This window comes from Muscardinus avellanarius (genome assembly GCF_963383645.1).
Source record: "Muscardinus avellanarius genome assembly, chromosome: 11".
NCBI lineage: Eukaryota > Metazoa > Chordata > Mammalia > Rodentia > Gliridae > Muscardinus > Muscardinus avellanarius.
The window spans coordinates 3,565,635-3,579,759 of NC_137797.1; the positions used below are offsets into that span (position 1 = coordinate 3,565,635).

Sequence of the window (14,125 nt, forward strand, 5' to 3'; positions counted from 1 at the left end):
TCAGAGGACATTTACAACGATGAACAGAACTCGTCCCCACACCCAGCGAGCTACAGACAAGCCAGCGCACAGCAGGTGCGGGGCCTGAGCGAAAACAGAGCTCCGCGCCAGAGGAAGCTAGGGGTACGCCAGGCAGTTCACACCAACATCCGGCCGCACGGCACAGCGGCAGAGGCCCTGGGCTATCATAACAAACACTTCTCTAGCCCGGGAAACGAGATCTAAAAGGCTAAGTCCACCAAGCGCATTTGAAATCTGGGACCAAAACAATTAAAAATGGCTGCTTAATAGACTAGTCACCAGCCAGAAGATGCATGGTATGCTTGACATAGATATCCCAAAGCAACACTGAATATCCACTCGGTGCATGGCGTGTGAGTGTGCGTGTGTGTGCACACATGCCTGTGTGTAGGAGCTGCATGAAGGGTGTCTCTGAGCCCATCTGTAAACACCTGTGGAGCCCAAGTTCCATCTCCTCTTGCTCTGCTTTCTCCTGGACAATTAACATCACGGTCATGTCCTTCGTCCTGTCTGGCTAATAATCAGGCGAATGCATTAAGAATCACTTGGGTCTACAACATAAGTTGGTGGCAAAGTAGTTAAGACCAACTTATTTACCACGTTAATTAAATGGTCTATTTAACATGGAATATCAATCCTCTAATCACATCTCCGTTGAACTTCTCCTTTCAATTAACAACTCGGAGGGTTACTGACAGAGGTCCTACTGTTCCGGGATCATTACGGGCACTTTCATTATCTGTCAAACGAGGACTGAGAAGCAGAGCGCGGGCTCTCCACAGCGGCCGCTCCCTCCTTAAGAGATGATTAGGGAGTGAGCAGTCGCGGCTCTCATTAGTTGCTTGGCGATGAAAAGACCTCCTATGAAATCACAAACGAAGCCAAGTGCACGCGACTGCAATAAAACCCACTAAATGGATGCGCTCTCCTCTCGGAGGATGAGCCGTCCTCCAGTAAACCCCGTCTCTCCAGGTCGCCAGGATGGAGTCTGAGCAGCCTGGCACCTTGTAACACCAGCCCAGGAGGGCTCCAGGGGCGCACTTAAAGCGGCTGTACTCAGATGCTCCAGCTGAGGCGTACAGCCCCTTCTCCTGTACTTTGTATTTGTAGATGAATTTAAAAATACCCACCCATCATTAGCAGATTTATTTTAAAACTTAAAACACGTAAAGTTATACTGCAGTTTGCTGTTCTAACATGAATAAAAGAAAAATCTGCAGTTCTCAAGAGAAATAGCACAGCCCAAGCTAACCCTCTACAAGCTGATTGTTCTTCATGTAATTAATATTCCAATAAAACTAAATGTTACTAGTATATCAAAGGTACAAAATTGATGAAATGCCACCGAAATGCAATTAAAGATTTGGTATTTAGCTTGTAAGCAAAACATCCAACTAACAGTCTGTCACCTCCACCACAGCCCTGAGAATCCAAGCCATTAAGACAGCATTCTGGCAGCCTTCAGAAATAATCCCAGCTCTTGATAGGTGTGGTGGCACCTGCCTGAAATCCTGTATCTGGGAGACTGAGACAGGAGGTTCACGGACAGCACGTGGTAACTTAAAGAGACCCTGTTTCAAAATCAAAATGGCTGGGGGTGCAGCTCAGTTGTAGAGCACGCCTGGGTTCAAGCTCCAGCTGCCAAAAGAAAGGAAACAGACTCCCAGAAACAGTCATTTCTCTTTAAGTATTACAAAGAAGATATTAACAATTGTACTGCATCTTAATGTCTTCAGTAGTTAAGCGTGTGGATTTAAAGACATTTTTTAAGTAGCATCAATGATAGAACCACTATTTTCTACTGCTCATCATTAATAACATTACACTTAGCGGCCATTTTCAATATCAGCATCATCACGCGCAGTAACAAAGTCCACCGCACTTCAGGCTTAGCACGTGTGGCCCGCCCCGCCCAGCGCGACGTGATCTCACCTATGTGTTCGCAAATGAAGACCACAAAGAAAGGAGTGACGAGGTCATTTATCCCCTGGACGTAGCCACTGGCGGGGTGACGGATGGCCCAAATAAACAAAATCCTCTCGAAAATCTGCAAGAAAACGGAACAGCTGGTGAAGCAGGACGCAGACTGCAAGACACGAGAGGCACCTCGCCAGGGTGGATCATGTGCTTCAATAGCTTTCATTTTCTCTAACATTAAAACACAAATAAAGCCAGGTGTGGTGGTGCACACTTGTAATCCCAGTACTTGGGAGCCTGAGGCAGGAGGATCGCAGGTTTGCGGCCAGCCTTGGCTATTTAGTGAGGCCTCTGCAATTCAGTGAGGCCTTTTTTCCAAATAACAAATTAAAAAATGGGGCAGGGGTGTAGTTCAGAGGTAGAATGCCCCTAGGTTCCATCCCCAGCACACACACACACACACACACACACACACACACACACACACACACCAAGTATAGTTAACTTTCTTGGTAAAAGTCCGTGGTCTCAGTCCAGCGGGTGCTCCCGAGCACTGTCAGCCCCAGCTCCGTCCTTCCTCCCTCGTGGTTCTTACGAGAGGCCTTGCCACTCTTCCCAGCCTCGTTGTCTGTCACAACTCCACATGGCACCTGGGGCCAGGTGCCGGCAGAGAGCAGCGCCCCCTAGTGCCTGCTGAAGTCCCCTGAGCACCTCCCGGCCCTCTTGTCCCCACACAGCAAGAGTGCTGGCATCATCTCTTCATCACAGGACACATGCACACAGGACACATGCACCCAGACTCTGGGGCCCAGCCCTGCCTCCTGCAACCACACCCTGCTGCGGTGGGCGGGCCCTGTGACTGCGCTCCAGCCCAATGAGCAGGTGCGGGCCAGCAGGAGGCCACAGGAGATGGAACCTCCCTGCCCAGAGCTGCTGCCACACTGCGCGCCGCCACCAGGAGGGGACCAGGTGGCAAGGGGCTGAAGTGCAGAAACCCAGGACTCGGTTCTGTAGCCTCGAGCACCCAAGTGTGACGATGGCCCTTTGCATATGGCAGCAGATCCTTCCCAGTGGCCTGCGCCAACACCTGACCCCCCAGAGGGCGCAGCTGGGCCACGCCGGGCCCTGCGCAGAACTGAGGTCATCCCTGTGCACAAACTCCTGTGACGTTGCCAAGTGTGGAAATAGCACCCGGAGCAATAAAGCCATCGACACAGGCGAGGACAGTGAGGTGCCAGGAAGTCAGTGCAACGGCTTCCCCACGCCACGGGCCTGGAGGCTGACACAACTCCACGCCGGCTCCGCTAGAAAGAGCTACGCTCATACATAAGCCACAGGGAGAGAGCAGGGGGCGGGAGAGACGGTGACCTCCAGGAAGTCATGCTGCACCTGAGCTCACCTGCCCAAGGTCCAGCGGGAAGCAGTGTGTGTGTGCCCACACACTTGAGTGGACGAAGAGCCAGCAGGATATGTGTGTGTGTGTTTATGTGGAAGGAGCCAATAGTGTTTCTGTGTGGTCTGTGTGTGGAGTGTGTGCACGCGCACATGTGTGTGTAAAAGCCAGCACTCAGAGCAGAGTTGGAAGTAGGGACCTAGGCAGTGAGCACCCGCCGTTGAAGCCCACACTTTTAGAGGGCTTGGTACACATGCACACAGACACAAAGCTAACACGTCTCCCTAGCCCTCAGCAGCCAACCACTGGAAAAACCAACACCAATTTGATAAAAGGACTTAGATACTCCCAGGGGTGGTGGGGAGCTTGGGTCTGCTCGAGTGTGTGAGCTCATGCCCACTCAAGCAACTAGAAGAAGCTGCAGCCAAAGGTCAGAGCAGGTCAAGGGCAGAGACCTGAACGGGCCTGGGCTCCAGACCCGGTTCCTTGGCACCGCCTTTATGGGCCCAACTCCTCGATCCAAGGGAGACCCGACCGTGACCCAAGGGAGCCTGGGTTCCCCCTGAAGAATGTGTGGGGATAAAGACCACCACCACGCGGGCCACAGCCGCAGCTCCAAGCCCGGCAGCGGGCAGCCAAGCTTCTGCACCAGTGGACAGCTCACGCCCTTCCTCCTGTGAGCGGCCACCCCGCAATCCCACTCCTGCCGCGGCCTCTGCTCCCGGCCAGTGCAGCGCCGCCTGGCCAGGACTGCGCTTGAAACGGCGTGTTTGCATTCTTTTGGGGGAAATTTAGAATTCAGATTTCCTATTAACTAAGAAAAACTGTCAGTTCAAATTACTTAGGTTTAAGTCTACTTGATCTCTCTCGACAGCCTGAAAAGCATATTTTTAAGACTTTAATCCCAGTAACGTGTAAATAAGGGGACAGGCAGCTCAAGCACTAAACAAAACAACTTGTAGAGAGAGAGGCCTCCTGGCTCTGCAAGAAGAGGGTGTCCCGGGGAGGACGACCCTCCGTGGATCCCGGCTCGGCACAGAGGCGTGCGCTCCAGCCCCCACGCCCCGCGGCCAGCCCCTGGAGAAGCAGAGACCCGCAGACCCCACGTGCAGTCACCAGCTCCAAGCCCCGTGTCCCTATCCACGGCCCCAACCTGGCACTGTTGTCTGTCCTGGCCCGGTCTCCTGGAGCGTTCCCTGCTAACACTCCTGCACAGCCGACAGCGACAAGCCAGGTCACACCACCTGTGTCCGGACAGTAAGACACAGACTCCTGGCCCGAGCCTCTCTCTCTCTGACCTCCTCCCCAAGCCCAGCCCCTGCTTCACCCCCTCAGGGCCTGGGCACCAGCTGCTCCTTCTGCCTGGAGCCCCTTCTCCCAGGAGTCCCGGATCCCCACGGTTTCCAGCCTCGGGCCTCAGTTCAAGTCCATCTCCTTAGAGAGGTTTCCTGTGCCACCTGAGCAGAGCAGAGCTCCTCCGGCAGCTGCCCGGCTCCAGGGAAGGGGCTCCTGGGCCTCGCCTGTGCTGTGTCCTCAGTCCTGCATGGTGGGCACAGGGGACCGGGCACTCTCAAGGTTGAGTGGCTGTCCCCGCTGCCCACACCTGAGCCCTTGCCTTCCTCTACCAGGCAGGACCTGGGCCCCTTCTGGAGGCCTCGGCAGGTGTGGTGCTGGCTGGGGTTTCTGACCAGCTTTCCCCTTCCACTCCCCTGTGGGGGTGGGGGCTCCAGACCCGGCTCCTTACACACCAACCAGCGGGGACCTGTGGGGAGGAGAACTGTAGCCCCATCGTGGGAGGCGGGAGGGTGGGGGCCTGGCTGAGGCCAGAGAGGGCTGGGAAGGCTGATGAGTGCTTCCCAGGGAAGGACTGGTGCCTTCTACACACACACACGTGCTCGCACACAGAAGAGTGCACAGGAGACTGAGTGTGCACACACCGGGGAGAGCATCCACACACAGAGGGGTGTGCAGGAGAGTGCACATCACAGTGAAAAGAGCACATGCACAGAGAAGGTGTACAGGGAGTGTGCACACACAGGAGGGCACACACACAGGGACACACAGAGAGAAGGTATACAGGGGAGTGCAAACATAGGAGAGAACAGCACCTACACAGAGGGACACACACAGAGGGTAAAGAGCAAGTGTATACACACAGAGGAGGGACACACAGAGGAGCACACGTACAGGCACACACACGTGTGCACACAGCATGAATAGGGAGAGGGCTCAGAGTATGGGGAGCCGCATGTGGCTGAAAACAGCCACCATCTGCCCACGATGGCGCCGCTCCACCAGTGGGAACGGCTTCTCTCTCCCCATTTAGGCACCACAAGGATTCTGTCAGATGAACAGCAGGCGCACTGGGTGCTGCCCCGGCCCCGCGACCACCTTGCTGAGGGGAGGCTGAGTGTTTCACCACACAGCTCCACCCATTCCCCATCCTGGCGGCCCAGTGGGCCCGGGCCCTTCCCTGCCACCCACTGGGCAGGCGCCGCCAGCACCTCCTATCCACACAGCCAAGACAGCGGCCCAGGCCCCTCGGCTCCAGCCGATCATTTCCGCAGATCAGCAGCCATCAACTTAGAGAGCTAGAGCCACTTCTGTGATTTCTGTTTGCAGTTGGGAGAAGAAATGGCAGGTGTGTGTCGAAGCCTCCTAGCCCCTCCCGCCCTCTGGCGCTGAGGTGGGGGCACCTGAGAAGCCATGGTGGTCAACCCATCAACTAGGCCGATGCACAGGCCCTGGCACGGAGTAGACAGCAGTGAGCCTGCCCACCTACACGAATGAGGAGAAGCTGCCCAGGACGGCAGGAGGAGCCGAACTTCTAAAGGCCTTCCAGCAGATCAGCCTTGCCTGGCTCTGCCTGTGGGGAGGTGAGCGAGAGCTCCATCAACAGGGAGCCCGGGGACTCTGGCTAGAGGACAGAAGAGGACACTGGCTCCCAAGCTCACTCAGGCTGAGGAGCAGCCTGCAGGAACCAGCAAGACGCCAGAGTCAGCACCCACCCCAAGCCCACAATGCACTGAGGCTGCAGCCTTGGGGCCTCCGCACTGCCTCGAGCACTCCAGGCCTGGGTGCCCTAGCCCCAGTCCTGCAGCTGAGCACGCCCCCTTCCCGCTCCAGCCTGGACCCAGGGCTGTCTGCAGGATGGCTGGCCACTCCAGGACCTCTGCCTAGGCCCCATCCAGCCACTGCTTAATTAACTCACACCCTCAGGCTCCGAAAGAAAGGCAGCCATCAGGGCCAAGACACTTTCTTAGGGCTGCCGAGGACGGAGGCCAGCAAAGGGACGGGCCTGACCTCAGAACGGCAGGAGCGCTCGCAGCACCCCGGCCTCTCCTTCTGGCCCCGCCCCACTGTGATTTATCCCTTTATCTTTTGTCTTAAGTCGCTTGGATGAGTTATGCTTTTCTTGAGTTTTGAAACTGCAAACATTTGTTCTGATCCAAAATCACGTAGTATCCATCACTTGAAAACGTCCAACCCAGGCGGCCTGAAATGGTCAGAGTCGCCCAGTTCCCTGCCTCCCTGGAAAGCCCGAGAGCACAGCGCTCGGCACCCTAAAGAACCAGCTTCACAGACTGGGCCCAAGTGCTTTCCTCTCGCTTACTGCGCCCACGCAAACAGGAAGCCTGGCCCAGGAGCAAATTAGAGAAGGCCCGTGTGCCGAGGATCGCCCCGCTGCCACCCTGTGACATCGTCCTAACGCGCTCTCCCAGGTCCTCACTGCGGAGACGGCCATGAGGAAGAGCGCTGTCATCCCATCACACGAAGTGTGCGCCACAGGACACCTACGCCCCGCGCCACACAACTAGAGGCGCTCTTCAAAGGATGCATCCGGTCACTGTCCTCGGCTTGTGCTCTCAGACTGGTTTTTAAAAAATTGTAAATGACTAATTTCATCTCATCAGTTTTCCAAACAAACATTTTCAAGGTGCACCAAAGTAACACTTGGAAGGTGCGGAAACCAAGCACAAAGCCTGCTTTGGGGAACACAGTCAGCCAGCGCCACGAGGCACGCGCGCTCGGAGCGCCATGGCCCTTCCCGGCTCGCTGCACATTTCCACCACAGCTCAGCCCCCTCCAAGAGGCGCCCCACTAAAAATGAAAGCGGGCAAGGTTCCTGCAACCAAGAGTCTCCCCAGTCCTCCAGGGAGGTCCTCTCAACATGGTGGCCCACCAAGAGAAAAGCTTCTGGAGAATAGGCAGGTCCATCCCACGGCAGAGACCCTGAGGTCTCCCCATGACCACAGCACAGAGCCCTGCTCCTCAAAATCCTCAGGACACCGCTGGCCCCTCAATACTCAGGCTCAGAGAAATGGCCAGAGGACAGAGCTAGGTCAGGGTCTACCAAAGCAAAGCAGGAAGAGCCAGCAGGTTCCTAAAATTAAAGAATCCCAGAGAATGAGCCGGGTGTGGTGGCACATGCTTGTAATCCCCGATCCCCATGCTTGGGAGGCAGAGACAGGAGAATCGTGCTGGTTTGAAGCCAGCCATGCTGGCTTAAGAGATCCTGTTTCCAAATAAAAATATAAAATAGGTCTGGGAGTGTAGCCCGGAGGTAGAAGGGCTTTCAGGAACCCCAGTACCACCAAAAAAAAAAAAAAAAGACTCCCAGAGAAGAGGCCGGGAGCCAAGGGCACAGGGGGATGCTCAGGGCAGCGCCTGGCTCAGACCCCGCCCCTGTGGTGCTGCCCAGAGGCGCACCAACGGCTGGGAGAGTGCCCACTCCAGTTGCCCCACCATCTGCCGAATACAACTAGGAACACCCTGCTTCTGCCTGCGGGTCCTGTAGAAGAGAGTCCCTCCCAGCTGGGATGCAGATGCCCCTCCCTGCCAATCACCCCCGGGCGCTCCCCAGGCCGAGGTCTGCATAACCTCTGGGAGGAGACCCATGAGGAGGGAGGCACAGGGAGGGGCCCGCAGCCCCTGGGACTTAAGACTTCTGCCTGTAAGAGGCTAGTGGATGAGCAGGTCCCGTGTGAGCAGAGCTGCAACTCAGAGTCAGCAGCAGCTTGGTGCGCCCGTCAACACGCCAGGGTGCCCCGAAGGCCTCCTCCGCCTGTCTCCCGTGATTCCCTCCAATGACTGGAATGGAGTTCATGGGATAATTTATTTCAGAACTTTCTATTGTACAGTGTTGAAAACAAGAGGCACCTGGGTCTCAGTGTCACTCGTATGCCTACTGGGTGTCCACTGGCATTCCTTGGGGTCACAGCCCCCACAGCTCTGCATGTCAAAGCTGCAAGCATGACGAGCAGCGTGTCGAGGGAAGGTGAAAGCCATGCTCGTATGCACGGGACTGTCAGAAGCGGGGTCAGTTTGGCCAGGAGCAGGCAGAAGGGGGAGGTCTGTCGCAATACATTAGCTCACAGTTAAATGAACGCGCCATCAGGGGAAGGGCATTATCCATCCAAGGGCCCTAAGGAAGGACGCTTTGGGTCTGCAGGTTTGCTTAATAAAAACAGACCCATCTGAAATGGCTCTAGCAATAAGACTCACTGGATACCATTAGCCATTAAAGTTCTGTTCACATTCTTGGGACTCGTGTCCTTGTTGGAATGGAAGTTCATTAAAAGTAACACAAACTTTAAACTCTTCCCAAAGTATCTCTTCTGCAAATCATTTTCACTGGCAGAAATATTTTTTTTTGCGGGGGGGAGACAAGGCGCTATATTTAATCCTCCAACCTGGACGCGTTCTTTTCGATGTAGAAGACCTTGTTGAGGGCAGGGGTGAAGCCCAGGCCGGCGCCCCGGCTGTACTCCCAGCTCATGGCCCAGTCGTAGTCCTGCTGCAGGGCGTCCCCTGCCTTCCTGCTGAGGGCCGTGCTGGGCCTTGCCGTCGTGCTGGCAGGGCAGTTGAAGGAAGGCGAGAGATTCTTAAAGCCACCCATAAGCTTGAGGAACTCCAGTTTCTGTCCCTCGTTCTTAAAGCCGGCTGTGTCCCACTGGCCAAACTTTGTTCCCGTCCACTTGCTGGTCTCAGAGGCTTCCGTCTTGCCTGACTCCCGATCGATCTCTTCTTGCCAGGCCTTTCACCCCACCTGGTCGACGTGCGTCTCGTCCATGCTGCCCTTCTTCTCCAGCACCACCTCCAAGTCCATGTCTGGTCCCTCCTCCCAGGGGTCTTCTGCCCCCCACTCTCTCTCTCTTCTTCTTCTTCTTCTTCCTCTTCAGAGGCAGCTCCTCCACGATGACGACGGGCTGTTCGACCTTGGTCTTGGCCTTCGTTTTCTTCTTCGCTGGGGACCTGGGGCTCTCGCCTAGGGGGATAAACTCGGGAGCCTCGACTGTGGCTGGCTTCTTTTTCCGTCCTTTCCTCGGGCTGATCTCGCTGGGCCTGGCCTGGCCCGGGGAGGGGTCTCCTTCCTGGTGGATTTTCTTCTTCTTCTTCACCTTCACACTGTGTTCTCCGGGGGTCCCCTGCTTCCGTTTCTTCCCTGAGGCTGCCTGCTCCTCGCCATCCTTCTCCAACAGGCCTGGGAACAGAGCATCCCCCACCTCAAAATACAGCCAAGGGTCCTGGATGGAGAAGTCTACGGGGTCATCCTGGGCTGCTTTCTTTTTGTGTTTTTTGAGTTTCTTGCCAGTTTTGGTTGCCTCCTCGCCCTGGCTGGGGTCTGGGGAGCCCTTCGCCCCCAAGCCATGGGATGCGGCCAGAGGTAAGGACTTCCTCTTCTTTTTCTTCTCCTTGCTGAAGGACTCCAAGCGGTCCAGGGCCTGCTTCTTGGGGCTGGGCGATTTCTCGGTCCGTCTGGCACGCAACCTGGGCTCAGGTTCTGGGAGCTCCTCGCAAAGGGTGCTGTGGCCCTTCTTTTTCTTTATTTTCTTGAGCAGAGGTACCTCAGGTGCCTGCCCCTGGGCCACGTTCTTCAAGGGGGATGTGGCCCTCACAGGGAAAGCAACGGCAAAACAATCGTCATAGTGTATAAGTGAGCACTGAGTCTCTGGCCCTTTGACCACCTTCTTCCTCTTCTTCTTTTTCTCTGAGAGCCCAAAGCTTGGGTCTACTTTGTGACTCTTGGTGACCATTTGAGCAGGATGCCTGGGAGTCCGGAGGCGAAAGCGGCCCCTCCAAAGCTCAGCAGAGGCAAAGCTTCTGCATAGTGAGGGATCCCGGGGGCCGGCATCGAGGCGGGAGGACTTCTCAGAGGCGGTGGCCTGGGCGCGCATGCCGAGAGCTGTGGGGAGTTTTGGGTGTGGGATGCCTGCACGAACCCCTTCTCCTCCGGGATGCAAGCGCCCAGGCGCGAACGCCAGCCCCCGCACTCACCTGCGACGCCCCCAGAAATAATTTTAAAAAAAAACAGTTGCTATGACTTATTACAACCGAGGCTGAGAAATTAAACGGCAGGATTCCCAGGATGTCCATCAAGCTACAGACACCTGAGAGCCACGGAGGCCGCCAATGTAAAAACCAGACGTTGGTCCCAAGAATGGCAAGCGCGCTCCTACAGGAGGCCCGGGAGGGCGAGAGGCGCCCTGCACAGAGCACTCTCTGCCTGTTTTAGATATTTATCAGACAGCATCCACACACCGCCACAGCAGAGCCGAACAGCCGCCGCTCCATGCACATGGGGAGCCAAGACACTCTCGTGCTAAAAATACGCTGAAACTGAAAATGTGCTTGGGCTCATGATTACTTAAAAAAAAATATGATTTCAGAAATTTGAAAACATCCTAATTCTACCAGATGCATCAGTAATATCACTTCATAGCATATAAAGAACACACAGATAATTTTTGTGAGCAACACAACAAAATACAGCGACTCTGAGAAGACCTGTGGGATCTATATCCCTTGAACCCAACAGCAGCGCAGGCTCAGAGAGAAGGCATTATTTAAAGCTTGCAGTAGGATTCACGGAGCACCCTTTCGTGAATTACAACACCTCCCAAATGAAACCCAAAAGAAGGCTGTGGCAGGTCTAACATGTAGCTTAGAAGGAAGCCGCATGTCAGCATGTCATATAAGACACACGCTGCGTATACTAGACGATGACCAGCTGCATGTTCTTTTCTGTGTGTGTGTGTGTGTGTATGTGTGGTGGTAGTGGTGGTACTGGTGAGTGAAACCAGAGCATTCTACCACTGGTCTACACCCCAAGTTATTTTTTTATTTTTATTTTTTGGTGGTACTAGGGTTCCTGGAAACCCTTCTACCTCCAGGCTACACCCCAGACCCATTTTTATGTTTTTATTTGGAAACAGGGTCTCTTAAGCCAGCACAGCTGGCTTCAAACCTGCGCGATCCTCCTGTCTCCACCTCCCAAGCACGGGGATTACAAGCGTGCGCCACCATGCCTGGCCCCCAGTTTTTTTTTTTTTTTTTCTGAAATAAGGTCTTGCTAAATTACTATTCTTGAATTACTATGTTTAAATTACTGTGCCTCGAATCTGCAATCCTCCTGTCTCAGTCCCCAGCTTACTGGCATCAGAGGCATGCCCCGCCACACCAGCTGAGGCACAGAACTCTTAAAACACATAGTGATGCCCCGCAGCATGTGTCAGGGACTCAGCAAGCGTCCACCTCGGGCAGAGGTGCTAATCTGCATCCCACACCGGGCTCACGCAGCTGCGTTAAGTACTGAAACACAGAGGTTCCATTATGCTCAGACGACATACTAAAAAGAAACAATACTTTCAAACAAAATGTCAAGGTATCACCATTAAGAGAACAAATATTCAACAGAGCTGATTACACATCAGAGTATAAATGGAGAAGCAATAAACTGCTAAAAAGCATTTTTTCAACTTGGAGAAATGTCTAAGTTCCATTTCTACCCACTGTGGCACATCAGATGCTTACAAACTTAATCTTGTAACACCGTAAAAAATACACATATCATGACTGATATGGGTTTACTTCAGGAAGGCACGGTTGGTTCCATACTAGGAAATCTACTGAAGCAATTCATCACATTATTAGATTAAAAAAACAAAAACATATCTTAGATGATATGAGGAAAAAGGTTTTGATGAATCTCAACAGCTACTTATAATTAAAACTACCAGGAAGGCACCATTCTTAGCATGGTCAAGGGTAACTATCGTCAGTTGTACAATGTTAGACTCCTCTTTAAGGTCAGAAAGGAGACCACCTGGCCAGCAAAGTAAGAACAAAAGAAGTGTGTGTGTGTGTGTGTGTGTGTGTGTGTGTGTGTGTGTGTGTACATAGAATAGAAAGAAAACCACAAAACTGTCATTGTTCACAAATGATATGATTAACGTCTTAGAAATATCAGATCTAGCCAGGCCTGGCAGCACAGGTCTATAAACCCAGCACTTTGGAGGCTGAGACGGGAATATCACCAGCAAGTGCCCCAGCAACTTAACCAGATCCTATTTTAAAATAAAAACTTCAGAAGGGATAGGGTGTAGCTCAGTTGTAGTTCAAGTTCCTATTCTGCACAGAAGAAAAGAAAAGGAAGCAAACCTCAGATCTACACAAATTATTAGAATTGATGAAAGAGGTTAGCAAGTTGGCCAGATATAAAAGCAACTTAACAAAAGTCAACTGTATTTCTATACACTGACAAAAACTAAGACAAACTAAAATCTTAAAGGGCACTGTAAAATGTCTCTATGAGCCGGGCGTGGTGGCGCACGCTTGTAATCCCCCCACTTGGGAGGCGGAGACAGGAGGATCGCACAGGTTTGAAGCCAGCCTCACTGGCGTAAGAGACCCTGTTTCAAAAATATAAAATAGGTCTGGGAGTGTAGCCCAGAGGTAGAAGGGCTTCCAGGAACCCCAGAACCACCAAAAAAAAAAAAAATGTCTCTATGAATAAATTTCAAAACTTGTACAGAAGAGGAGAACTAAATAAATGCAAAAAAAAAGTTAATACTCTCCAAACAGAACAGACTCAACCTACTTCTTGAGAATTCAGGAAATCTAATAACTGACTTTAACATACAAAAGCGGAGGTCACCAGAGCCAAGAGGCAAGAGCCAGGTGTGGTGGCCCAGCCCAGCAGACTGTAGGCTGCAGCCATCAAGACAGGGGAAGGTGGGACAGGAGAGGAAGACAAGCCAGGAGAACAGGGAAGAATGGCCGAGGGGCCCATGCTGTACACAACCCTGAGGGCCCATGAGAGAACCTTCAGAGAAACTGCACGGCGTTGTGTACAGTGCCACACACCATGAGAGGTCCACGCTATATGGGTTCTTGTTCTAAATATAAAAGACCAGGCCAGGCAGGGTGGCACACACCTGTAATCTCAGTACTTGGGAGGCTGAGACAGGAGGAAGGAGGTTCAAAGCCAGGCTCAGCAACTTAGCAAGGCTCTCAGCAACTGAGCCAGACCATGTTTCTAAATAAAAAATAAAGCTGGGGATGTGGCTTGAAGGTAGAATGCCCCTGGGTTCAATTATCAGCCCGCCTCCCCCAAAAAGGCCAAATTAAAACTCTTACAAAAAGTATAAGCCGTCAGGACTTCCAGGAAGATGGCGACCGAGAAAAGCAGCATTTACGAGTCCTGCTAAAACTCGATCTCTATTGCCACAAAATCAGCACTGCGCATAGCCAGAAAACACTTGCAATAGAGAAAAAAAATGTAAACACAAGGGACAGAGAAAAAAAGACTAGAAGAAAAACCAGAGACCAGAAAAGAAATCAAGCCTGCAAATGGCAGTGGAGCCGAACCAGCACCATCTTCCCTCACAGCACCAGGCTCCAGAGAGGAAAGGTAAATAAGGAGCTGAAGTGAGCAGCTGCGGATCATTCGGGTGTACTTCAGCAGTTCTTTCAACGCAAAGAATGTCTAAAACTCCCAGTGGCCAAGCTCAT

At 53.1% G+C, this 14,125-nt stretch overlaps 2 protein-coding genes across 8 annotated transcripts in view; both read right to left on the minus strand.

Moving 5' to 3' along the window:
- Window positions 1–14,125, minus strand: part of TBC1D22A (TBC1 domain family member 22A) — a gene marked incomplete at both ends in the record, with an annotated part of 318,925 nt that overhangs the window by 184,035 nt on the left and 120,765 nt on the right. For 6 of the 7 annotated variants that reach the window (XM_080706394.1, XM_080706392.1, XM_080706393.1 and 3 more), the window contains one exon: window positions 1,954–2,068. The exons of the other annotated variant lie outside the window; for it this stretch is intronic. In XM_080706394.1, coding sequence (XP_080562520.1) covers window positions 1,954–2,068 — 115 coding nt within the window. The remainder of the gene's footprint in view (window positions 1–1,953; window positions 2,069–14,125) is intronic. 7 annotated transcript variants of the gene reach the window in all.
- Window positions 6,159–10,368, minus strand: LOC308270034 (lysine-rich nucleolar protein 1-like; the record flags this gene model as incomplete). Its single annotated transcript, XM_080705699.1, is given in 5 exon segments — window positions 6,159–6,248; window positions 8,492–8,636; window positions 9,025–9,371; window positions 9,375–9,473; window positions 9,475–10,368. Coding segments are annotated over 5 exon segments (1,575 nt in total).